The sequence below is a fragment of the Pleurodeles waltl genome, chromosome 3_1 (assembly GCF_031143425.1).
Source record: "Pleurodeles waltl isolate 20211129_DDA chromosome 3_1, aPleWal1.hap1.20221129, whole genome shotgun sequence".
Classification (NCBI taxonomy): Eukaryota; Metazoa; Chordata; class Amphibia; order Caudata; family Salamandridae; genus Pleurodeles; species Pleurodeles waltl.
In genome coordinates, this window is record NC_090440.1 from 1,494,064,883 (window position 1) to 1,494,091,614 (window position 26,732).

Consider the following 26,732-nt stretch of genomic DNA (forward strand, 5'->3'; position numbering starts at 1 on the left):
CACTGTCTGGTGTGAGTTGAAAAACAACCCAACTGTCAAACTGACCCAGACAGGGAATCCACAAACACGGCAGAGCCACAGAATGGTTTAAGCAAGAAAATGCTCACTTCCTAAAAGTGGAATTTTCAAACGCACAATCTTAAAATCAACTTTACTAAAAGATGTATTTTTAAATTGTGAGTTCAGGGACCCCAAACTCCACATGTCCATCTACTCTCTAGGGGAATCTACACTTTAATCATATTTAAAGGTAGCCCCAATGTTATCCTATAAGAGAGACAGACCTTGCAACAGTGAAAAACGAAGTTGGCAGTATTTCACTGTCAGGACATATAAACCACATTACTATATGTCCTACCTTATCCATACACTGCACCCTGCCCTTGGGGCTACCTAGGGCCTACCTTAGGGGTGCCTTACATGTAAGAAAAGGGAAGGTTTAGGCCTGGCAAGTGGGTACACTTGCCAAGTCGAATTTATAGTGTAAAAATACGCACAAAAACACTGCAGTGGCAGGTCTGAGACATGATAACAGGGTTACTTGTGTGGGTGGCACAAACAGTGCTGCAGGCCCACTAGTAACATTTGATTTACAGGCCCTGGGCACCTCTAGTGCACTTTACTAGGGACTTAACAGTAAAACAAATATGCCAATCATGGATAAACCAATTACATACAATTTACACAGAGAGCATATGCACTTTAGCACTGGTTAGCAGTGGTAAAGTGCTCAGAGTTCAAAAGCCAACAGCAACAGGTCAGAAAAAATAGGAGGCAGGAGGCAAAAAGATTGGGGATGACCGTGCATAAGCAAAAAAGTCCAACACCTTCCATCATGCCTGAGATGCAGTTTTCTCTTTATAGACTATATCGAATCCCTAACTGTCATCCAGGTGAGTACATTTTTAAGGTAATAAACTATAACTAGATAAAAACAATATATACCATGGATAGAATTTCAAATGTGCTTTGTAACGACCGTTACTGCAATAGGTGGGCATTTGAAACACTGTTAACTCTCGTAATTGCACCTTTTAAAAAAAACTGTTTTAGGAGTTGGTTCAATCACCCTAGCTTACAGGGATATCTTAATCATTTCGGGGGCTCCAGCCGAAACATGTTTTCCGCTCCCTGCTCAGAACGACTCCGAACTTTTTAACTCATTCACACCCTAGGTGACTTTAGCTAGCTTATTGACATTCTTCTTCTTTGGACATCTTGTATATGGGCCAAAACCTGGAACAAACAATATCTGTTTGGTTTGCCAGCACCAGTGAAGCATACATGTTAGCACTCTGAACACGCTTGCTTTTGCAGCTCTGCACTGAACATTGAATTGTGGCCTACCTGCCAGAAAAGAAGGCAGTTTAGTGGTCCGACCAACTGTAGCTAGTATTTCCAAACCATTCAGGCACATAGTGATGATGGGTGCTCTTTTTTTTTACTGCACTGCCTGTAATGTGAGTGACTGGCATTCCGAATCAGAAACCAGCAGCTGTTATCGCACCACCTCGAAGCAGCAGCTCCACGAGTATGTTGCAATCACAGAGGAATCCCACCATACAAATATTTACTTCTCATGCAGCAGGGCTAAGCCTTCACATTTAGAAAGGTTAGACTGTGTGCTGAATCAAACTAGAGTCAAATAGGTATATTCTTTACCTCTCTTTCTCTCTCAAGTAGGGCTCAAACTGGCCAAACAGACTTAAAACGTCTCTTCTAGCCTAAGGGACCAGGGGTTATGTTTTGTCTCTCATCTTTATTTGCAGAGTGCAAAGAGACAGAAGGGGCTTCACTTACACATTCCTGCAATCTCATTTTAGTAATAACTCAATGAGATTGTATTAGTATCATGATGATGAAATAGGCAAAAACGCCTGCTTATCTTGAGAAAGACAGGTAGACAAGTGGCCTATCAAAAGGCTGCACTGATATTAGAAATTCACCCTTATGGGCCAAGAGCTTTGAGAAACGAATACAGGAGTGATATTTTCATTTTGATTTGATCAAATAACATCAATCTTTGTTATATTTATATTAACAGTGAACTGAATTGTAATTTCTATGGGTGAATGAGTGAGATGAGTAATGACTTTAGTTACTGGCAGTGGTGCATTTTGATATATGATGTATTGTGGGCTACAATGCCTTAAAAGATTTAGGCCCTTATTTATACTTTTTGATGCAAACCTGCACCAGCGCAGGTTTGCTTCAAAAAGTATAACGCCAGCTACCGCCATTCCAGCGCGCCGGGCAGGCGTCATATTTAAGGAATGACGGTAGCCGGCTCTGCGGCCTGGTTAGCGTCAAAATAAATTACTCTAACCGGGTAGCGGAGGCGTAGGGAAGACTGGTGGTTGTGCGTCAAAGAATGGTGCAAGTCAGGTTAGAGGCAAAAAAAATTACGCACAACCCACATGGAAATGACTCCTGTCTTAGCAAAGACAGGAGTCATGCCCCCCTGCCCAATGGCCATGCCCAGGGGAATTCTGTCCCTTGGCCATGGCCATTGGGCACAGTGCCATGTAGGGGGCCCAAGTTAGGCCCCCTATGCCTCGTAAAAAATGTTTAAAAACATTACTTACCTCTACTTACCGTAGATGGGTCCCTCCATCCATGGGTGTCCTCCAGGGGTGGGCTAGGGTGGCAGGGGGTGTCCCTGGGGGCAGGGAAGGGCCCCTGTGGACAGCTTCCATGGTTGGAGACCATGGAAATGAGCCCACAGGTCCCTTAACATCTTCCCTGACCCAGGTTTTAAAAAAAGGCGCAAATCTGGCTGGGCGCCATTTTTTAAGGTCCGCCTCCTCCCGTGCATCAAAATGACGCGGGAAGATAAATAAGGTGCACATGCCTTAGAGTCATTTTTTGGACAGGAACGCCTACCTTGCACATCATTAGCGCAAGGTATGTGTCCACGCAAAAAAATGACTCAAACTCCATCGATTTTGGCGCTAGACGGGTCTAGCGCCAAAGTATAAATATGGAGTTGAATTTGCGCCAGATTTGCATTAAAAAAAATGAAGCAAATCCGGCGCAAACAGTGTATAAATATGCCCCTTATTTTCCAATTATGATTTTGTAATATGTTTGTGATATACTTTTGTATAGGATGTTTTAAGCAGGTTATTATTATGATGATGATGGTGAGTGTCACAATTCCACTTTTCACTATTTAACTAGTGCTGGGGGCTGCACATATTGCTCTAAAGGCTCTCTATCATAGCTGGTGAGTACCAGAAACTTTAGAAGCAATGTGGAGTTGATTACTTTAGTAGATCTTAAGTATTTTGATACTTACAAGCCAAATAATTGGTCTTGGCAATGCTTGTTATAGCTACAGGTGGGCTGCAATCCCTGAGTCCCTGCTTTAGAATGGAACAGAAGCTCTGTTAATCATTAGGCGGGCTTTTGAAGGAGAGGAATTGACATGAGTAGCATCATTTTGTTCAATGATTACTTTTGTGAGGGCAGCTAGATTTTACTAGGCTGCACTCACCAAGTATTCTGCTACATCTTCGGGGTCACTATGGGAAGGAATCCGAAATGATCTCAAAGAGCAAGCCAATCATTGAAACGTTTCAGTCATCTGGTCTAGATTCATTCAGGCAATCACTGACTGTGATTTATATAGTCAAATCTAGGGTGTCTCATAATTTCTGACAAATAAGAAACATGTCCTGGCAAAATCATATTGCTAAGGCTGTGCCCAAGTAATGAAAAATAATCACGTCAGTACACACATAAAAAGTAAAATCGGATCTGACACTGAACTCTCAGTACAAGTCAGGATCTGTGCTGTGACAGGGAACACACCAATCTTGGGTAATCAAAGTTTTAATTCAACTGATTCCTCAACGTGAAAATAGTTCTGGACGAGTCATCTGCTGTAAAACAAATGGCAAAAGAAGTGGCTGACATTGACATACATTGTTGTGGACCACAGAATGGCGCTGGATTTGAGCCAGTGCCATCTTGATTGGCTCCACATCAGGTGTGAGATTTCCCAGTGAAAAAAAGTGACTATTACTATTATGAGCAGAGGACATTGTAATTGCTAACATGTAACAAGATGATCAGAAGAATCCTCACATTCTCATAGGTGCAGGACAATCAATAGTTAATTTGTGACAACCTTCTATGTGTTGTAACAAAGTGCCTTGTATATTGCATATCTGAATTCCATTATTTCATACTGCTCTCAGATTTTATATCAAGACCTAGAGGCTATCATTAGGCTTTAACTCTTCTAACGTTACTTCTTCTGGGGCAACCATGATAAAGGGAGTTAAATACAGAAAACAGCTTTAAAAAAAGTTCCTAAATATTCCAGAAACATCATCATGGGAAGTAGCTTCCCAATCAGCTAGAAAATGTTTTATTAGTCTTTAATTTTTATGCTGTAATGATGTAGAATTATCATTTGCTGGGTATATGATACTTGAGACTGTTTTTATAGTGATGTGTATTGATTTTATCTTGTTTCCACTCAATGTAATACTCCCTTGATTTGGCTCTTGCATTGCTAAAACAGTCTGTTCTTTTACCAAGTAATTCAAAATTAGGTATTCTCGATAAAATCAGCATTTTTCAGATCTTAGGGTAATAGAAGGAAATGAAAAGTGCGAAATAAACCATACAAATGGTATTTATTTCTAGGCTCTTGTGAGCATCACCTCTTCGCTCCGATCATGCTAAGTGAGATGGCACCCTAAAATGTAAAGTTTGCTGTCAAATCACAAGAGAATGTTGTCCCTCTTTCCATAGAACCACCCCGATCTCAGCAAGAGGACAATGTGAGGTGTCAGAGAAACGGGGAGAATGTGTTTAATGAAAATAGAAACTAACATTCTGTTTTGCAGTGTTATTTCAATTAAAAAGGGAAGCAATCCGTTTTTCGGGTATATTGATCGGTTTCTTACTTTTAAAAAATAAAGCAAGTGTTATGTAGCTCTGCCAAGATCTCAATTTCTGCTGTTGACATGCTGAAAATGTGGAATTAAGTCTCGTAAATAGAATTGTGTCAGTTCTATTTGATTGTGTCACCCATATCTTGTGCAGTGTTTCATTTAATTTTCGGTATTACCGGTGGCATGTGATAAAGAATAACGTGACACGCATTCAAGCACTGTTGACATCATTTGCAGGTAACACTTTTAAATACCTACGACATAAAACAGTGTACATGTTGCGGCCGCTAGCAAATTTAAATATTGTCAAGACAAACCAGTTTATGTCATTAGGAGGCAGATTTATGAAAAGTGGTGCTGCACCTAGCGCAGCACCACATTTCTTGTGACCCTTAGAACCCCTCAACGCCACCATGTGTGCGCCATATTTAATATACAGAGCACCATGGCGTTAGTAAGAGAACTAGCATCAAAATGTTTGATGCTAGTTCAGCGCTTTGCAGGATTAGCGCCAAAAACTGTGGCGCGAATCGTGCAAAGCACCCAGAGGCCTATTTAAACCAATGGAAACCTCATTTTAACAACTGCTCTGAGCAGGCGTTACAAGTGCCTAAAAAAATTATGTAAAGAAATCTATTAGATTACTTTGCGTAATGTTTTTGCTTCCCCTAACAAGGGAATGCCCCCTTTGCCTACATTATGCCTGGTGCAGGCATAATGTGGCACCAAGGGTTACAAAGTTGTGAAATGCATGAACTGCGCCTCTTTGTAAATTCAGCCCATCGATTTTGGCCTTGTTGGGCCACAATAGCATGAATAAAAATTACATTAATGTGGCGCAAGGAGGAGCTAGGGACTCTTAAATCTGCCCCCAGGTGCTTGTAAAAACCATTCACAGAACAACAAACACATCTTATATTGATTTTTTTATAAATATTACTGAGCAAAGCTATTTCTGTAACACTTTAGCAGAAATCAGATAAGCACATGTTTTTCTAATTTTCAGAATTTGTTAATTTTGAACGAAGAAATACAAATTCTTAAAATATTGTGCACCATTAGTCTAATCATTAAATTACTCTGGAGCAATGTAGAGCTGTAGATCAGAAGTATGCTTTAGGCAACATCTAAGGCATGTCATAGCAGTGGGTACTGCTACATCAAGAATGATTGTAAGATGATTTGCAGACCTCAGTTAGAGGCTTTTAATAGAATGACTTGTGCTGTGCCTCGTAGTCCAGGCCAAAGATGTAAACTGGTTGACTATAGTTCCTTGTTAGCTAAATATTCATCAAGCAGTATAATCCATACAGGTAAGGAGGGAGGAAGACACCATTTTAATCATAGTTCCAAACAAAAAATAATGTAATTTAATCTTGCCCTATTTCACTATAAATGGGGAGAAATACTCACAGAGCAACCTTGTCGCCTTTTCCTCATTATCTTTTGTAACCTTTGAAACTTGAAGCTCAGAATCCTTCAAAAGTAGCAGGGAAGAAGTATATGTTGAAGTTAAGACTTTGGGAAAAGATAGAATATAGATTTAAATTAGCCTTAACTTTGATTGTTGTCTTATTGGGGACTATAGAGTGATTGAACATACAAAATTGCATGCCTTTAGGTCAATTTGGAACATAGGTATCAGTGAGGGAGGGCAAATGATGTTGAGATTTTGGTGATGACAGCATTTACCATACTTTTGTTTTCAATTAGTGGTGCATTACCACAATGTCTTAGCCAAAAACTGTTAATGTTTATGGACTGAGTTTCTCATAATGTTATAGATGTCCATGCCAGCTTGTTACCGTGAACGCATCAGTAGCAGGCCCACAATAGTGGGTGATACACTCTGTGTCCCGCATGGGCAAGGGGCTATGCTCTCTCATCCTGCACAAAATAGTCTTCCTATCCCCAGGGGGTGGATAGTGGTGGTTTATCCTGGGGGGGAGCAGAGAGTGTGCAAAGTGCTGTCGTTTTAGGGGTGGAGCAATCCTCCATTAATCTGGACCTACCTTCCCAGGACCTAAGAGTCTTTCTTCTCCCCTGGGTGGTGGATAAGGAAGGTTTATCCCACTCTTTCCCTCTGGTAGGGTGGGGTGGGGTTTAAAAAAACCAATGATCACCAGATGATGTTGAAGTACTGTTTTCGTAAAGGGTGGTTGGTCCCATGGGCTTGGGCCTGTTTTGAATTTAAACCCCAGAACAGTTTTTTCTGACCAAGGTGCAGATTTGTGGATTTTACCCCAATTGCCCTCCCAGAATGCTTAAATGATGCTAAACCACTAGGATAAAAATAGTCCAAAAAAAGGAGTGAGGGGACCCTGCCCGCTAAATCATTGGGCTGTGCCCTCACCTCAGAAAGGGCCTAACAGTCTTAATGCCCCGCAATGGTACATAGAGGGAGTTTACCACAATCTGGATCTAGGGGATGAGAAAGGTCATTGGACCACCAAGAAAAAAACTGATCCAATAACAAAAGAAGAGGTGAGGCTCTATCTGGCCAGGCATCAGGGTGTGGCCCTACCCAATACCAAGCCCAACAGTGTTTCTGCTTCCTGGGTGTTTATTGGGCAAGCAATATCAAATAAAAATACCATGACCAACAAAGGAAGTTTTTGTTTTTGGAAAAAAAATATGTGGATGTGCAGGCTACCCAGTTGTTCATCCCATCCCCCACCACTAAAGTTCCAACAGTTCTTCTGCCTGCCTGGGAAACATAGCATCCCCATGACAAGCAATTGAAAACTGGATTGTTTTGGGTGTGGTTTAAGCTGGCAGGGTGGGATAAATCCAAATATTTTCTCATTTGCCATGCTGAAACTCTGCATAATTCTTGCCTGGCTTGGCCGCTGCCCCAGGAAACCTCTTAAACCCAGATATTTTTGATAACTAGCCACCTCAGGAATCCAGAGTGGTGTATGTTATGTAGATCCCCCCAAAATATTGTTATCTACAATGCCCTCCGAACCCCAATTTTGACTTAAGTCCTGCAATTCCCTCACATTTTAGTGACTGACACTTTTGGAGTATGCAGGGATTCATAAAACACGTACTGTTATATATCCTCACACTTCTCCCGATATACATGCTATCTCACATGTTGGGCTTGGTCTATCACACACAAAACGGGAGTCCCCCTGACACCTGGCAGTTTCAGGGGGAACATGGCGGCCAGCTGAGGGTTGTGGCCGCGAGCTCTCCGGACAGAGGTGCGTGAAGGATTGTGTTGGGTGATGCCAGTTATGTTTCGAGGATAGTAGCTTCGGGCAATTGAGGTGCCGAAGCGTTGTGGTACTGCGGTTGGGCTTTCCTGCGGCGAAACCGGCAAGGGCCTCAGCAGCCGAGATGGAGGAGGTTCGGCGACGGAGACGCGCATCGGGTCCGATGTGTGCGCAGAGGCTGCTAGGAGCGTGCGTCACAGGAGACGCTGCTCATTCCGCTGCAGCCTCTGCGGGGCGGCTGGTACTGGACCTGGGCTTCTCCCGGAGGGGAAACTCCTTTGGAGCCTGGTCGAGGGGTTTTGTGAAAGCACAGAAAATACATCATGCATGTTGCCGGTCAGACGCTGCCCTAGAGGACTCCAGGCTGCCGTTAATATACCGGGGGATATATCAAAAGGTAAGCCCGGCTCTTTGGGGTCTGATCTCGCTACTTCCCCTTTACTAACTGCTAACAAAAGAAAAGGGGGAGAAAACAGTGTGAAGAGTCGTAGTAAGGGGACAGAGAGGTTGAGGTCTGGGATAAAAAGCACTCTTTTGGAGACAGATGATTCCATGGAGGAACACCAGCCCAGCATAAAGTTAAAAAAAGAATTGCCCTGTAAAGGAGGATCTTTATACGCTCCGCCAAAGAGTGCTTCTATCGTAAAATATCTTGGGAGGGGGTGAGTGTGGTATTGCCCGCGCAGGACGTAGTTGATACCTCCTTGGCTTTAGGGGGTCTCGGATTGAAGAAGGGTGACAATAACTTGCCTTCAGGGCTAATGGAGGCTTCACCCCCCTTATCAATCTCTGTCTCCCCTGAACTTAGCCCTTCAGTTTCCCCCATGCCTCATGGCCAGGCAGTACAGGAACTTCTAGTCTCCCTAATATAGGAGATCAGAGAGAAGATCGAGATCTCGGAACATAATCAAACTAAAATCAGAGAAGTTTGTGAGGCCTTGGAAAGCAAGATTAATTTGTTAGCGGAAACGTTGGGTAGATTGCAAGTAGCGGTGGAAGAACAGGACAAACGGGTGCTTGCAAACATTCAGGATATCTCACAGCTGAAAATGTTGGACATTTTGTAAAATAACATGAGGAGGAACAACATTAGGCTGCTGAGTCTCCCCGGGGCATGGAAGGAGAAGATATTAAGGGGTATTTCATATCGCTGATTAGGGATGCTATTCCAAATTTAGCCCATTTAAATTTGGAATCAGACATTCAAAGAATCCATTGAGACCCCCTCAAGAGGAACCCCGGATGAAAGGCCCCCGGAAGATATTAATACATTTTGCCACGTACTCGACTAAGGAAAATAATTATACTGAAGCTCTCAAAGGAGGGAGCTTCGCTAAGGGGGACTGGTCCTTCAGTATACGATCAGATGTGTCTAAAGTGACTTTGGACAGGCAGTGGGAACTGGGGAACTATATGCAAGAACTCAGGTCCCTAGGTGCCTGTGGTATCTGGCTTTATGAAGAAATCACGATGATCCAAGAGATTCAGAATAATTCCAGCCAGGTCTATACACAGCTTCCAGCTCCAACAGAATGGAATTCCCAAGAGAATTCCAGACAGAGCAAGAGCTGGAGCAGGGGAGGCTGGAACATACCAACTACAAAATATATACATGACAAAACAGGGTGAAATATTAATAAATACAGGATAAGGAACATTAGAAGAAGTAGCCACATACAATACCACAGTGCCACAGTCCAGCTGAGGTTCCCAGCTGCCCTACAGATCATGTGGAGAAATAAAATGCATAACATCAGAGACCCCCTGGAGGTGCGGGCTTTTATAGAGCAGATTAAGGTGTCACAATAGTATATGTAACATTCTGCCCAGTGGAGTGCTCAATGGGGATAACTGCTTGGTTATCCCAGAGAAAGACTGGAGGTCTCCTCTGTGGGGGGGGGGGGGGTTCTTTCAGAGGTGATTGGGGTTTGGTACTAGGTAAACTGTAAACTTCATACTTGTTTAGCACACTACTCACCCGTTAGGGTCTCAGGGCGCTGTACGCATACCACTGTGGAACCCTTCCTGGCTTTTCCCTGTGAGGTGCCCACTCCTGGGCAACCTCCAAGGTGAAACCAGGCATCCCAGCGCTGTTGGGGCAATTAAGCACGCTATTGCCCAGAGTTACAGGGTGTGACCAATGAATTAGATTAGGCACTGATGCGAGAATGATCAGGTCCAAGGAAATTGAGCCCAAGACCCACCGAGGCGGGAATTGAACCCTGGTCCCGGGCCAGATTTCTGCATCAGGGTTTGCTGCTCTAACCATTGAGCCACACTTCTCCACTGTGTGGGAGCAAGGGGGGGTAAAAGAGAAACCAAATATGGCTGTACTCAGAATTTGTGTATCCAGGCTTGGTAGGGGTATTGGGGGGGTTGGATTTTTTTCTTGATAATGGTTAACTACAAGGTCTCTCAGCTGAAGATTCTTTCATGTAATGTTAATGGTTTGAGGGTTAAGGGGAGGAGGAGGAAGATTTTTGAGTTTTTGAGAATGGTTGACGAAGCGGTAGTTATTCTTCAGGAGACCCATCTGTTGTGAGAGAAGTGGGATACTTTTATTAAGCAAGTGAAATGGGCGGGTTACAGTATAAGCACTAACCAATCCTGTGCAGTTAAAGGGATGGCAATTCTTTTTTAAAAATCTATAAAGGTAAAGGTGGGTGATGCATGAGTAGATTCAAAGGGTAGATGGTTGGTTGTGGAAGTGGGCCTGCTTGGACGTTGGTTTACGATGGCAGGATATTATGGCCCTAACACAGACGATCCAGTACCATTTCAAGAGTTGTATAACCACCTACTTTTTAGCTAAGTATCCAGTAGAGTTGGGAGGTGATTTTAATGTATTGTTGGATCCTATCTTGGAAAAGTCTACCCCCTCGAGGATCAGTTAACTCTCCTAGAACATGGTCATGGGTGAGGTAGGTAATGATAGATATTGATCTTGTGGATATTTGGCATTGGAAGGGGGTGAAGGTTCTAGATTTACATCTAATAACAAATAATATGGCCATAGATCCAGAATATATTTTTTTTTTTTTTAGTACATAGAAGTTTGTATGGAAGTGTCAATTATGTGGGGCATGCCCCGCGCATCTTTCAGATCATTCAGTGGTAAAACTACATCTTGGCTTTACGGCACAGCTCTCTAATTTTAGGTGGATGGTAAATTGGGCGCTATTGTTAGACGATCTGATAATCGAGGAATTAAAGAAGGATACAAGAGAGTATTTTGCCTTAAACTATGGGTTAGCCACCCTACATAATGTCTGGGATGTGTACAAAGCATATATTAGAGGCAGACTTGTTAGTTTTGTGGCTTATAGGCATCAAGAGGAAAAGGCAAAACTAAAAAGTATACATAAAGCCTATCGGGATGCGAATAAGTGTCAGTTGGGGTGTTTGGAGCTCCAATATGAAAAAGCGTATTTAGATTTGGATTTACTTCTAGAGAAACAAAATAGGAAAAAATGGGATAGTGGTCTGTATGTGCATTATGAGTACGGGGAAGGGTGTAGTAAGCCCTTAGCCCGGAAAACCAAGTCAGACCAATCAAATAACTACATTTCATCGATTAGGTCAGGAGTGACAGGTCATCTTTGCACAGAGGCAATAGAGATAGAAGCATCCTTTGTTTAATTTTTTCAAGCACTCTATACGGATGTTCGGGGTCTGTCGGTAGAGCAGGTTAGAAAGTTTTCGAAGGGAATTCACCTTCCTGCTTTGCTTGATTTGGCACAGTGGCAGTTAGGTGGTCAGATAGATGAGGGATAATTGCTTGAAGTAGTAAAGGGTTTGAAGAAAGGAAAGACAAAAGGCCTGATAATCTTCCAAATGAGTTATATAAGATACTCAGGTAAGAGTTAGCCCCAGTTCCATTGGAATTGTTTAATTATGTGCTCCTCGAAGGCGTGCAGGTGTCAAAATCATGGGATGAAGCTATAATCTGCCTACTGTTGAAACCTCGTAAGAACCAAACTCAGTGCATATCCTACAACCCATTTCGCTACTTAATTCTGACCATAAGCTTTACACCGGGATTCTATCTAGAAGACTTGGGAGAGTGGTGGATAGCTTGGTACATACAGACCAGAAGGGATTCATTAAGTGTAGACAACTCCCGGAACTAACTTATGACTTGCTGAGAGCAGTAGATCTGGCATTGCAGGAGGGGGCCCCTTTAGCGGTTCTGACTTTTGATGCAGCTAAAGCATTTGACCAGGTTAATTGGTCTTTTTTGCAGATTGCGCTGGAATTTTTTGGATTGGGGAAAGTTTTTATCAGAGCAATTAAGGCATTGTATAGACGCCTGACAGCCAAAATATTGACTAATGATAGCTGTCACAAGAGTTTAGGATCGGGCGAGGGACTTGTCAGGGGTGTCCATTATCCTCTCTTCTTCTCGATTTGTATATTGCTTAGGGCCAATATTAATATCCTTCCCTTCCAAAGTAGTGGGTGGGAAAAGAATATTGCGTTGTATGCAGATGATCTGATGATCTACACTACAGAAGTGACTGCTTCCCTTCCTACCATTAACATGCTGATGGAAGACTTCAGTAGGATGTCGGATTACTGTGCATATGCCGAGAAGACGGAGACTATGGGGGTCATTCTAACTCTGACGGGCGGCGGAGGCCGCCCGCCAGAGTTCCCCCCTCCAGAACACCGCTCCTCGGTCATAAGACCGCTGCGGTGATTCTGGGTTTCCCACTGGGCTGGCGGGCGACCGCCAAAAGGCCGCCCGCCAGCCCAGTGGGAAACACCCCTCCATGAGGATGCCGGCTCCGAATGGAGCCGGCGGAGTGGAGGATGTGCGACGGGTGCAGTTGCACCCGTCGCGAATTTCAGTGTCTGCTCAGCAGACACTGAAATTCTTTGTGGGGCCCTCTTACGGGGGCCCCTGCAGTGCATTGGCATGGGCACTGCAGGGGCCCCCAGGGGCCCTACGACACCCCATACCGCCATCCTGTTCCTGGCGGGCGACCCGCCAGGAACAGGATGGCGGTATGGGGTGTCAGAATCCCCATGGCGGCGCAGCAAGCTGCGCCGCCATGGAGGATTCTGCAGGACAGCGGAAAACCGGCGGGAGACCGCCGGTTTTCCTGTTCTGACCGCGGCTGAACCTCCGCGGTCAGAATGTCCTGAGGAGCACGCCAGCCTGTTGGCGGTGCTCCCGCCGACCCTGGGGGGTCAGAATCAGGCCCTATGTGTTGGAATATGGTGTATGATTCCCCTCTGGTTAAGCAAGAGATAAGATGTCTGGGAGTCCAGCTTACGGTTAACTTTAGCGAAGTGGCAAGGGTTAATTTCGACAGAGCCTATTTTGAAACTAAAAAACTCCTTAAGACATGGGCCACTCTTCCCCTCTCTTTGATTGGTAGGTCTCACATTTTAGAGATGATTATTCTCCCAAAATTCACATTCTTATTTAATTCCATTCCATTTGAATTTAAAGCATGTTGGTTTCTAAAATTAGGGGGGGACCTATCTGCATTTATTTGGGCATCTAAGGGAATAAGGATAGCATGGAAAAAGTTATGTAAGAAGAAGGACTGGGGGGGATTGCATCACTATATTTTTACAAATTCTATCTCGGTTTTCAATTGAAAAACATAAGAATGCATCTGAAAAAAAGGTCAGCTTATACTTTTCTTTGGAAAGCATTGACTGCACATCTCGCAGACGAGGGTGACGATTTCCTATATAAATTTGGCCACCCGAAGTTTTTCAAGAAGGTCCGACTCAAGATCCCTAAACAGGCATGTAAAATTTGATCATAGATTCGGGGTATTTCGAGATAGCCTACTACTGCATTTCGCCACCCATCTGGGATTCACCAGGTACTCCGCTTTGTCTTTTGGATAAGCTATCAGTTCCGTTGAAAGTTAATGGGGTGATTAAATGGGGCAAATTATAGAGGACTCTGAATTGATATTTTTGGCCTACATTTTTGGAATGAGCAAGCGAGACAATTTCAAAGTTTAAGTATTATCAATTATCTAGCTGGGTCAAGTCTCTTCAGAAAGGAGAAATTGGGAAGAGTCCCTGGGAGGAGAAACTAAGGTGTGAATCCATCAGCAAAGAATTTGCTTTATGGTACTATGCACTGTTGGATGCGGTGGAAGAGGATCCGCCTCTTCCAGTGTCGAAGTGGGGGAAGGTCTTTCCAACCTTAGACGTTGTTAATCTATGGGAAACATCATGTTCTAGACTATGGTTTACCATCAAATCTGCAGCTATGAAGAAAAATCATCTGTTCACTTTGCACAGGGTATACTGGTCACCGGCAAAGTTGACGGCCATAGGAAAGACTAAAAAAAGCTGCCCTCGTTGTGGCGATGCCAGTGCAGATGACCTCCATATGTTCTGGCAATGCTCGAAGTTGGCAAAGTTTTGGGAAGATATTGAAAAAACTATTAAGGAAATATTTAGTTGTGATCTGCAGATAAGTTCTTCGATGATTGTTTTTGGGTTATGTAATCAAGAGCTTCAAGGCAAGAAAGTAGTCACCGTGCAGAAAGAATATTTGTTGTTTGTATTGATGCTCTTGGCCCGCCACGAAATCTGTTGTAAATGGGTCTGGACATTACCCCCCACAGTTAAGGAGTGGGAAATGTCGGTAAATTGGCTATGTAACTGGAATGGGCCGCTCCCGTCAGTAAGAGAGATGCGGTTTTGTGGATTTGGGAAAATGCCTATCAAGCATTGAACCCGAATCGGTCAAGTGTTTTTTTCTCCTTGATTAACCAAGTCCGATGATTAAAACTCCCCTTAGGTGGTACTCTGGTATGACCATTATACGGGCAAATAAGGATGGTGGGCCGCGCAGTGAGTGGTCAATGGTTTATGTGGGAAGAACTGGAGCGTGTCAAACAGGTGATGTGGCCCATTGATATTGAGGGATTTGCGCCTGGAAGATACTAACCAAGGGTCTCTCCTGCTGGAGTGGAGTAGCGAGATGAGGACAATAAAAACAAAAAAAAAAAAAAACAGAAGTCCCCAAAAACAGAACATGGAGAAATCAGTAATATGCATGGCTGTAATATTTGGACCTTGGCGCAGCTGCCACCCAAGGAAACCCACAAAACACAGACAGTTTTACTAAATAGACACACAGGGGAGTCCAAATACAAAAACAAGGATACATATTTTTTTCAAACAACTCTGCTTGTTCCTGAATGCTGGGAAGCTGGTGATTCACACACAGCATACCTTTAATTGGTGTCATTTTAGAAAAACGTTTGCACTTTCTTGCACAGCACACCTCTTTCAAAAACACAAAAATTATAATATTTTGTTTATTTCCTTGATTGCCTCCAGAGAAACCAACAAACCCAAGGTAACCTTACTATTCCACGATGATTGAAAAAGAAGACTCACATTTGGCATAGATACCTTTTCTGGGAAAAAAAGCATACGAGTATAAACACAAAGTATCCGCAAACATCAAAAAAGGGCTCAACAGGTCAGAGGTTAATTATAAAGTTATAATGGAACTTCAGAAACGTTTACTATTGTGATGTCATTGGAGTTTAGGTCAAGTGACATCACTTCATGGGAAGATTCACGGTCAAAGTTCATGTGATGTAACTTCTTGTGATGGCATTAAGCTTAAAGGGATTTGCAATGTCAGTCCCACTACCCATGGTATTTTGGTGAATCAACATCCATGGGCACAAAGCACATTTATCCTTTATTGGCACAAGATGTGTGTGGCTGTCCCAGAGGACAAAATATCCAGTGCCTGACACAGCTTTTAGTCTCTTTTAGTAATTTCTGTTTGTTAAGTTTGGATGATTCTTTGTCCTTCCTGGCCTTTTCATTCTGTGAATGCCTATCCCTTTAGATTCTGAGTCTGACTCAGATGCTAGCCATAGGGAAACTCCTATGTTCAGTAACTTTAGGGGCATATTTAAGACAAGTGGCACTGCACCCAGTGCATCGCCACTTTCTTGCACCTCTTAGAACCCCCAACCAACCCCAATCACTTAGATTTCCTTGCGCTTTTTTTCAGCCCCATAAAAAGAGAACACCCCCCTGCACCAGGCATAATGTTGCGCAATAGTTTATAAAGTGGTGCAATGCATTACTTGAGCTACTTTGTAAATATGGCACATGTAAAAAAGGCACTTTGGTGCTGCCTTAGGATAAAAAAGGCCCTAAGCAGGCCCTTAATGACTAGTGGCTTCTTATTTTTTTAGAAATAAGAAGAATATTTTCTGGAAAGAAGAGAAGCACTTGACAATATTCAGTTTGTGTACTCTCTAACTGAGCTGTTTGTTGCCTACCTAAAGGAAACAATGATACCACATAGATATTAAGAAAGGGAAAAACATTTCAATTCTTACAAAAAATATGTTGTGGTTCATAAATGTAGTAAACACATTAAGTGCTCATGGTCAATCTATCTGAGAAAAACAGAGTAGGTAGGTTTGTAAGGATATAAGACTGTTCATCACAGAGAATATTAGCCATCATCAGCCCTCAGGTGGTATACTTGTTTTTAGGGCCCCTTCTCACAGCACAATCAAAATAGGAAGTGTTGTGGGGTACAACCATCCACACAGATTATGTCTTGCAGTTTCTAAATGGAGCCGAACTACACCCCATTCTTTAACTCCTACCCATTGGGGACAAGAACAAAACAGCATAAGTCAACTAGGATGTAGATTTTAACAGTTATTTTTTCCCTCTATATTTTTTCCTCACACATCTATCACTACAGAGAGTTCCCATTTGTGAAGATTTTGTAGCCCACACCACCAATGTTTGGGTTGTATGAGGAGGGTTATCATCCTTTTGGTTGAACAAAATACAGATACAGAAGTAATTATAATGGGCAATTGAGAGATCAAAATGAATAAGGTAAGTGCCTCCCTTCATGAAAACCTAATTACAACTAACCTAGAGAGGATTTGCATATGCGGAGTATGGGTTAGGTTGAATGAATTTGCATGATGGTGTTCAAAAGACTCTAAATATAGAAGTCTACATTTATTGTTATAGCTCATAAGATAACATGTGTTTAAGTTTTTCACTAATAATGTATTAGGTACTCGTATTTTATTCACTTGATGCTGCATTCTTAGATTAGAGACTGCATTACTGATCATGTACATCTGTTGTACTGTTCCGGTCACATGTTATAGTCTCAAAAGCTTCATAGAGCTCTCTATATGCAAGATAAATTGAGTGCCATTAGCAAAATATTAAAACATTTTGGTATAAAGTATGGAAAAAATATATTATCTTAGATCTTCCTGTTAAGATGTACATGTATTCAAGGAAAAAACAGCATTTTCTTAGGGAATAGAAATCAAAACTTGCGCAAATGATAAAAAAATTAATATGCTCACTTGTGTCATTTCTTTGAAATGGTATGAATGCTTTGGTGACAAAATGTGAACAATTAGTTAAGGGTGGATTTGTCCCGTAGGTTAAATAAGCAATATCTTTAGAACCTGAAACAGACTTTATTCTGCAGATAATTTGAATCTGAATACCTAGGTTAAGAAATGCTTGTAGTGTGGTATATCAAAAAAATCACTGAATTGTTTAAATAACCATATTAAGCAATCTTTGCTACAATATTGTTTTGATAATCTTTGATGAGCCTGTTTTATAGATTGAAAAAATTCTTGTCTAAGTCCACTTTGACTATGAGCATGTGTATCTCTAAGTTAGTTCCTGAGTAGGGAGTACATTAGTCACCTAAAGGATTCGCCTGTTCATTCTTTGGTAGAGCTTGACCATTTTTAAAGGTTTTGTTACATGTTTTAATTTCCTCTTTAAACTTTACCAATTTGAAACATGGAACCCTGACATTTTAAGGGACTATTGTTCACTATGTAAATTCCCTGATAAATACTGTAAAGATTTGCAAAACAAATACATGTTTGATATTCCACTGGCTTCTTGATGCAAGTGTGCTTTGGAATGTTACCAGGAATGTTGCATCTGTTTTTATAATCATTATTTGCTTTGCATTATTTGGGTTATAATTCAGTATGTTGTCTTTTTGCTGCGTTGTTTTTTAAATCTCATTTTCTAGTTTAATTTCAATATGTTGATATTTCTTATATACCTAAAATTGGTACAATTTTAAGAGTCAACTAACAATTGAAAAATAACCATATTAAATCAAAGAATAACAAACTTAGTATTTGTATTTGTATGATTATAAACTAGGAAGTTCTGATCAAATTATATATAGTACAAAAAAGAGCTATCAAATTACCTCATCTGAGCCATCACTGCAGTCAAATTCTCCATTGCACCTTAAAGATGCTGATATACATCCTCCACCTGAACACACATATTCACTCGAAGAACAAGTTGGAGATGCTGAAAATATATCAAGACAAGTATTTTGGTTACAAAAGAACATTGTTTTAACAACACAACAACACAGGGAGTGAATATCATACATTTATCCACTGCTTTCCCTGCACAGCATAAATAATTGGTCAGAAAAAAGTCTGCAATCTGTAATATGTGTGCCTCCAGGCATTCCATTTATGGTCTCAGGGGTGGTATTAGACCCAGAAGGTCGCCATGTTCTAGTGTCTGGTACATTGGATTGTACGGCAATGTGCCTTATAAACATTCATGTCCCTAACATTGATAATTCAGATTTCCATGGAGCAGTAATGAGGGCAGTTGCTGAACAAATGAGCCCTTAAGTGATTGTGGCTAGGAACCTTAATTGATTGCTTGATGGTGAGCTTGACCATGATCCCCCATGAGCTGACATTGAATGATTGGGGCTGTATGTGAGGTAATGCGGGGACACACAATCCACTGCAACATTATTACCCCTGTTACACCCCGGCATCTAGAACATATTGCTGGCTAGAATTTTGTAACTGTTAATATTGTTAATATTTTATCTCAAGCACCATATATACCACACCACTCCCCACTGTTGTTCTGTTATAGTACTATTAGGAGGGTTCCAATGGTCCCATTTTGGAGGATGAAGGCTGCGGTCCTAACTGCCATATTTGCCCAAACTCTCTCTGAGATATTAGATCAATACTTTGAAGAAAATTGGGAGACTACTGGTATTCGGGCCATAGAGTGGGATGCCATGAAGGTGGATCTGATGGGGGAATGCATGAAGGTGTCATAGTCTGTGAAGATGCTGCCTACATGCATGTTGGGTGTGTATGAGAAAATACTGAGAGTGCTGGAGGAAGAGTTGGAGGTGTCTCCTCAAAAGTTGGGAGAATGGAAGAATACTAAGAAGGAACTCTTGGAAACATGGGGCAGACATGATAATTTTGTGCATTCCATGTATATGCAGTGTCTATATGCAAAAGGTGATAGGGCCAGTTGGATGTTGGCTTTGTTTCTCCGTGAAGAAACTCAGAGGTCCCCGGTGGTGGTGGTGAGGGACTCACTGGGTTGGGAGGTGAAACCCCACTAAGGCATAATGGAAATTAGCAGGTTTCCAGGTGGCCGTATTTAGGTATACCTCTTTCTAAGGAGGAAATTGTGTCAGCAATCTATGCATTTTAAACCTCTAAAGCCTCTCTGGGACATGGCCTTTTGGCTGAGTTCTATCAAAAATAATCTAACCTCCTGACAGAGCACTTGCTGATGGGGTATCAGAAGCACTGCAGGCGGAAGACTGCCTGATTTGATGAGATAGGCACTCATAGGTATGATACCTAAGCCTGATAAGAATGCTAAAGAGGTCTCCTCTTATCACCCACTATCCATGCTTAACATGGATGCTAAGACACTCAGCAGCCTCCTGGCAACTGGGTACTTGACCACATGCGTGCATTGAATCATGAGGACCAGTGCAGTTTTATTCCTCACAGGAACACCCTGTGCAATCGACGACTGTCCTTGCACTGAAAATTATGGAAGGAACCATGTGCTAAAGTGCTACTTGATATAGAGCAAGCCTTTGACTCCCTGTTGTGAGAATATTTATGGCTGGTCTTATGTAAATTTGGAGTGGAGAGGTATTCATTAAATGGGTGCAGCTGCTTTATAGAGAGCTGGTGGCAAGGGTCAAAGTTGGCAAAAAAAGTGTCACCACAATTTTACATTCAACGAGGGACCAGACAGGAGTGTCCATTGTCTCCATTATTGGTTGCATTGGCGGTTGAGATGCTGACAAGTTGGCTGTACTCTATGATGTGGGCTGGGGAGTGACAATTGGTGGTCTCTCTATATGCTGATGATGCATTAGCATGTTTGCATCAACCAGAGTTTCCTGTCCCTATATTACTTGCAACATTTGAGGAGTCTGGGGAGGTTTGGGGGCTACATGTTAAACATGCCAAACTGAAATTGTTTTAAGTGTGTCTTCTGGGTGAGGCCAAACTAAATCAGCTCCCACAACTATCCCTTTCATGTGAGACTAGTGGCACATGATATCTTGGCATAAGGCTTGCGCAGCAAGCAGGGGCATTTGAATCCCTGAAAATAGGCAGTGTCTTAGATGACCTTTGGCCCTCAGTTATACTTTGGAATACACTACACTTACCATTCTTGGGCAAGATGGCGCTAGTCAAAATGGTGATCTTGCCCTAATGTCTGTATGTATTTCAGGGTGCGCTATTTGACATCTCCAGGAAGTATATTCTGGACCTCGACAGACCTTTTGTCAAATTACTTTGGGCATCTTGGAGGAAAAGAGTGAGTTTGTCAATGCTAAAATGACCTTGGAACCAGGGGGGCTAGAGCTGCCTGATGTGGAACTCTATTGTCTTGTGGTCCAGTTGCAACATGCAGTGCATTGGTTAGACGAGGGGGGCAATTGGGAAAAACATTTACTTTACAGTACCCATGGCAACACACCCCTTCCAGATCTCCTGATGCTGTGGGTGAAAGTCCTTAAAGTTGCTCCTTATGTGAACTGCCAGGTTTCTAGGGCTGGGAATGGATGGTTCAATGAGTGCTGAGGCGCACCCTTTATGTACCACATACGCTTATTTAGTCCCTGCAACCATTCCTCCAAATAATGCAAACAATGGTGATGGATCAGTGGCATGTGGAAGGCTGCAATCCACTCTGTGACATGCACCCAAATATTAGATTTATCAAGCTCCAGGATGCAGCGGAGACATTTCAACTAGGCTAAGGGCAGTTCTTGCAGGAATATAGAAGACTAGTTAGTTATATTGTTGTGTATGGAATGGGGAAAACAACTAATCTCCTTTCTATACAGGGTGCTCGAAAAAAGTGTTCCTAATTGTATATTACCCATACAGGTTAAGCAGCAAAAGGTGCTGTGAGAACAAATCACAGATAAAGAGTGGCACTCAGTACATGCAGAGGTACAAAAAAAAAGGCTATGTGAAGTTTAAGTTGATTCAGTATAATGTCATTCATCAAGTATATTTGTACCCATTGTCTAGTTGAAAAAGTGGACTTTCTGCATATGTTTTGGGGAAGCCGGGCTTTAAATACTCATTGGCAGATGATGAGAGAATGGTTAAACTAAGCAACGGGTTGTGTGGTCCCTAGGAATCCTAAGTAATTCCTTTTGAACTTACTTCCCGTCCACACGAAAAAAGTCCTTAGGAGGAAATTCCTTGTCCTGGGGTTAGTCCTTGTCAAAAGACGGGTCGCTATTTACTGGCTTTCCCAACCCCTCCTGAGGTATGAGCGTGGGTGAAAGATGTGGCAGAAAGGGCAGTGGCTGAGGAGAGCCATATGCATAAATGTAAGAGGGTTACAAGGTTGGCAGACGATTTACAAGCAAGGGCTGCTATGCTAGCGGGCTTCTAGAACCCCCAGTTGCCAGACCACCCTAGATGGTCTGTCTGTGGTTGTGGACACAATGATGATCTAATGAGTGGTATGCTTAGACTGTGTAATAATTGGCCTACTCAGCTACATTGGAAGCCTAGGAACTCAGGGGCATATTTATACTCTGCTTGCGCCGGATTTGTGTCATTTTTTTTTTTTACGCAAATCCGGCGCAAACTTCACTCTTAATTTACATTTTGACGTTAGACATGTCTAGCACCAAAATATTGGAGTTAAAGTCATTTTTTGCCTGCGGAAAACTACCTTGCGTCAATGAGCTGCAAGGTAGGCGTTCCTGGGCAAAAAATGACTCAAAGGCCCTAGAGCCTTATTTATCATCCTGTGCACAAATCACACACAGGACGAGGAGGTCCTTAAAAAATGGCGCTAAGCCTGCTTAGCACAATTATTTAACACCTGGGTCAAGGCAAGCGTTAGGGGACCTGTGGGCCTTTTTCCATGGTCAGAGACCACGGAAACATCCCACAGGTGCCCTTCCCTGCCCCCAGGGACACTCCCACCCTCACACCTGGAGGACACCTAAGGATGGGGGGACCCATCCCAGTTAAGTCCAGGTAAGTATTTTTATTTTTTTTGCAAAGTGCTATAGGTGGTCAAACTTGGGCCACACTACATGGCACTGTACCCAATGGCCATGCCCAGGAGACATAAGTCCCCTGGGCATGGCCATTGGGCTGGGAAGCATTACTTCTGTCTTTACTTAGACAGAAGTCATGTCCATGGGGGCTGTGTGTGGAAATAATAACGACAATCAAGTTAGAGTCATTTTTTTTACTCTAACCTGACTAGCGCCATTCTTTCACGCACAACCTCCAGTTTCCCCTACATCTCCACCACCCGGTTAGCGTCAATAATTTTGACGCTAACTGGGCCTTACCACCAGCTAGCATCATAGCTTAAATATGATGCCCAGCTGGTGTCCAGGAATGGCGCTAGCCGGCGGTATTCATTTTTGACGTAAACCTGCGTTAACGCAGGTTTGCATTAAAAAGTATAAATCAGGGCCTTAGACTGCCTATAACACATGATGTTCATCTCCAGGAAATTGTGTAATTGGAGTTTGGTAGGATCTCAACACTTCCTTTGTGTAGTGCTATGGTAGCGCGCTGGTGGGTGAGGGAAGGGGCGTGATCAGTTTCACCTTTTAGCTAACATGCCTGTTTCACACATATATTGTTGATTGATATACCAATAAAGATTATACAAAAAAATATGCAATCCGGAAAAATACATAGTGTACTTTCTAAACACAGTCATGAAAGGCGTGTGTAAGAGAACTGATGTTAGTCACAGACTATGTTCACTTATTCTTAATATCAAGAATCTAATGTTAATTCAGTTGTAAATATTGTAGCTCTGGCATCTCTGGTTTTAACATTACTGGACGCCAACATACTAGGAAATTAAACATTACCCACTGTGAATAAGTATCATTACCATGAACAAACAAGGTAACATATTACATTTATATCACAATTGTATAGACACCTTTGTAAAAAGTATGATAGTCCATGTTCAAAATGATGGGAGACCTAAAATTGAGAAGAGGTTAGTAGATATTCTCTATCTAAGATGTATGTTAGTGTCACTTTTCATTTTTCAAAGGCTTGGAATTTTAAGAGGAAACTACAAAATTACACAATTCACCTCCAAATACTTACCTACATAAATTATGGCTCTAGGTTTATAAGCAGAATGACATTTCAAATATATAAAACCACAGTGTTTTATGCTGCAATCAATTGTAATGATTCTTACATCATTTATGAGGTAATTCAAAACACAAGAAATAAAAACAGAAATCAAGGTGCAATATCACATTTGAGACTATTCAAAAATACAAGAATGACTACTAGACATAAATTGTACTGAAGTTTGGCATCTATGGTCTGCATTTATTTTCCTGGTATAATATGCATTCCTATGTCTTCTAAAAGCATATTGTACTGAATCAGATCAACATATTATTTTCAACAATAAGAACAATTAATTTGGCATATTTTATACATTGTATATTTACCTGGTTCGCAGCTATTCTCATCTTCCCCTAACTTACAATCTTCGTGACCATCACATCTCCACTTGGATGATATACATTGGCCATTTGCACACTGAAATTGATCCTTTGAGCACCCGCTTTCACAATGTCTCTGTGAAAGTAAAAAGATATACCAGTACATAATGAATATCATGAAGTTGAGGCTGTAATATACTTTAGGTTATTATAGCTTACACACTGAGCAATGTAAAACTGTAGAGACTTTAACAAAGTATGAGCCCTATGCCAAAACTTCAAATTTATATGGAATCTAAAATGCCTTCATTTTTGGTGGAGAGTGCTGATAAATTCTGCATCACATTGATCCAAATGTGCTTACTTGGTGAGTGTTAGAACTGGGGTTTCTTGTTGTCAGAGTATGCACCCTGTACAAGCAGGAATCACTGCTCTAGTCAGGGTAAGTCAGGCACACACTGAGTGATGACCTGTGCTCACCCTTTGATATCTTGGCACATAGCACTCCGGCTAATTAAAGAGGCAATGTGTAAAAGTATGTGTGCAACACACACCCGCTGTACCACAATGAAAACAGCACAAAGAGCACTCTACAAGGGGTAATAAAAAATCACACTTTTATGAGTAAAATAAAGATTACAATTGCAAATATCTAATCAGGGGAAGTCGAGATAGGAATTTAAAAAACATAAACCAAAAAATAGTGCTTAGAAGAAGTCAATAGATCTAAACGGTTACTTGAGGTTGTGCTATGCTTGCTAACATTCAAGGCTCAGGTTAACTGTGATGGAGGGCAGGCCAGCTACAAAACCTAAGCAGGGTCTGCTGAGAAATATCTTGGATTGAAGAAGTGTCGACATTCAAGACTTGATGCATGGAGCAAAGAAGAAGAAGCTTCGCTGGCAATCTAGGAGATAGAGGTCATGCATTGGTTACGAGCTGTGCAGCGTCGAGCATGCATCGAAGATCAGATAGTGTTGTGCATCGAGGTGATGTGTCATCATCAATGACTATGTTGGAGTGATGCGTAGGCACCGAACTGTGCAAAGTTGGAGATGCATTGGAATCGAGGATGATGTATCACACAGTTGGCAATATGGTTTCTGTGGCTCAGGTAGCATCAGCTATGCATCAGTGTCAACTGGAAATGCACCAGTTCCCATCAGCCAACATCGTCAATGCACTGATTTCCTTGGGTTGTAGCAAAAATACTCACTTCCAAGGGTCCTGGACTGGAGTGGCACTACATGGTAGAGCAAGACTAACAGCAGACAGAGTCCAGGTGCTGGTTACAGCCTGCAGGCAGTCTTCGATTTCCCTGAGACTGCAGGAGAATGGGGGGCAATCCAACAAGCCCTTAGAGTCACTAAGGCCTCTGATGAAAGGGATCCTGTCCTTTCTCTGTGGGGCAGAGATCACCAGGCAGTAGGGTAACTAATCAAAGCATAGAGCAGTCCTTCTTGGAAAGTAGTCCAGCAGAGTAGCGCTCACTGTAGCACATCAGTCCTAACTCCTGGCAGAGTTCTTCTCAGGTCCAGTAGTGTAATGATTTGGGAGGACCAGACACCCAGTTCTTATATCCAGCTGTGCCTTTGAAGTGGGGGTGAATTTAAGGAACGGTCTTTGAAGTGCACAGAGATAATTTCTTCCTATCCCTGTCTCCAGACTATCAATAGGGGATAATCAGCCCTTCGTTTGGGAACAGGCACTCACTATTCAGGGGTAAGTGTTCCTGCCTCCCTTCCTGCCCAGGAAGAGCCATCAAAATGCAGAAGAATGCAGATGAGTACTCAGACACACCTAACTTTCCTGTGTTTGTAGCTGTCTAAGGGGGAATGCACAAAGTGTAGCTGTTACTCACCCCATATATATATTGGAGACAGACTGCAGGCACATAGAGGTGTAAGAGCAGAGAAATGTCCACTTTCTAAAAGTGGCATTTCTAAAATAGTAATCTTAAATTCGACATTACAAGTAAAGAGGTTTTATCATTACCATTCCAATGATATGAAACGTGACGCATCCACTTGTTTCTGAACAGGAATTAGAGCTTAAAAGTTTATTAAGGAATTCCCAATGCTGGCCTATGAGAGGAGTAGGCCTCACAGTCGTAAAAAATTACTTTAGCGGTTTTTCACTATCAGGACATGCAAAACTTAAAAGCACATGTCCTGCCTTTTAGATACATGGCACTCTGACCTATGGGCTACCGATGGCCTACATTGTGGGTGACTGATATGTAATGAGAGGGAAGATTACGGCTTGGCAACGGGTTTTAAATGTCAAGTCGAAGTGGCAGCGAAACTGCACACACAGACTGCACTGGCAGGTCTGAGACATGTTTAAATGGCTTCCTAAGTGGGTAGGGTAATCAGTGCTACAGGCCCACTAATACTTAATGTACAGGTCCTGCATATATGGTAGACAACTTTACAAGGGACTTACAAGTAAATTACATATGAACATTTTGTATACACCAATTTAACCATATTTACTGGAGAAGCATATGATCAGCTGTGGTAAAGTGCACAGAGTCCTAAAGCCAACAAAAATGATGTCAGAAAAGAGATAGGGGATGCAAAAAAGTTTGTGCTGTCCCTTCAGAGAGGGTCAATTTCAAACAGTGAGGCAGTGGAAAACAAATTTAATTTATATTTCAAAATGTATAATGCACTAGAAGCCATGCTCAAAGCTCAGAAAATGTATGCATTCTTTAATAATGCCTTCAGGGTATTTATGATTATAGGAGCTATCACGTGAGCAAACACATTCATGATTATTGTTCTGACATGAGAA

At 42.1% G+C, this 26,732-nt stretch overlaps 1 protein-coding gene across 1 annotated transcript in view; it reads right to left on the reverse strand.

The window, feature by feature from the left end:
- Positions 1-26,732, reverse strand: part of LRP1B (LDL receptor related protein 1B) — a 4,500,992-nt gene that overhangs the window by 480,610 nt on the left and 3,993,650 nt on the right. The window contains exons 70-71 of the mRNA XM_069225083.1: positions 23,943-24,072; positions 18,369-18,475 (exon numbers count right to left, since the gene is read on the reverse strand). Of these exons, the coding sequence (XP_069081184.1) occupies positions 18,369-18,475; positions 23,943-24,072 (237 nt within the window). The remainder of the gene's footprint in view (positions 1-18,368; positions 18,476-23,942; positions 24,073-26,732) is intronic.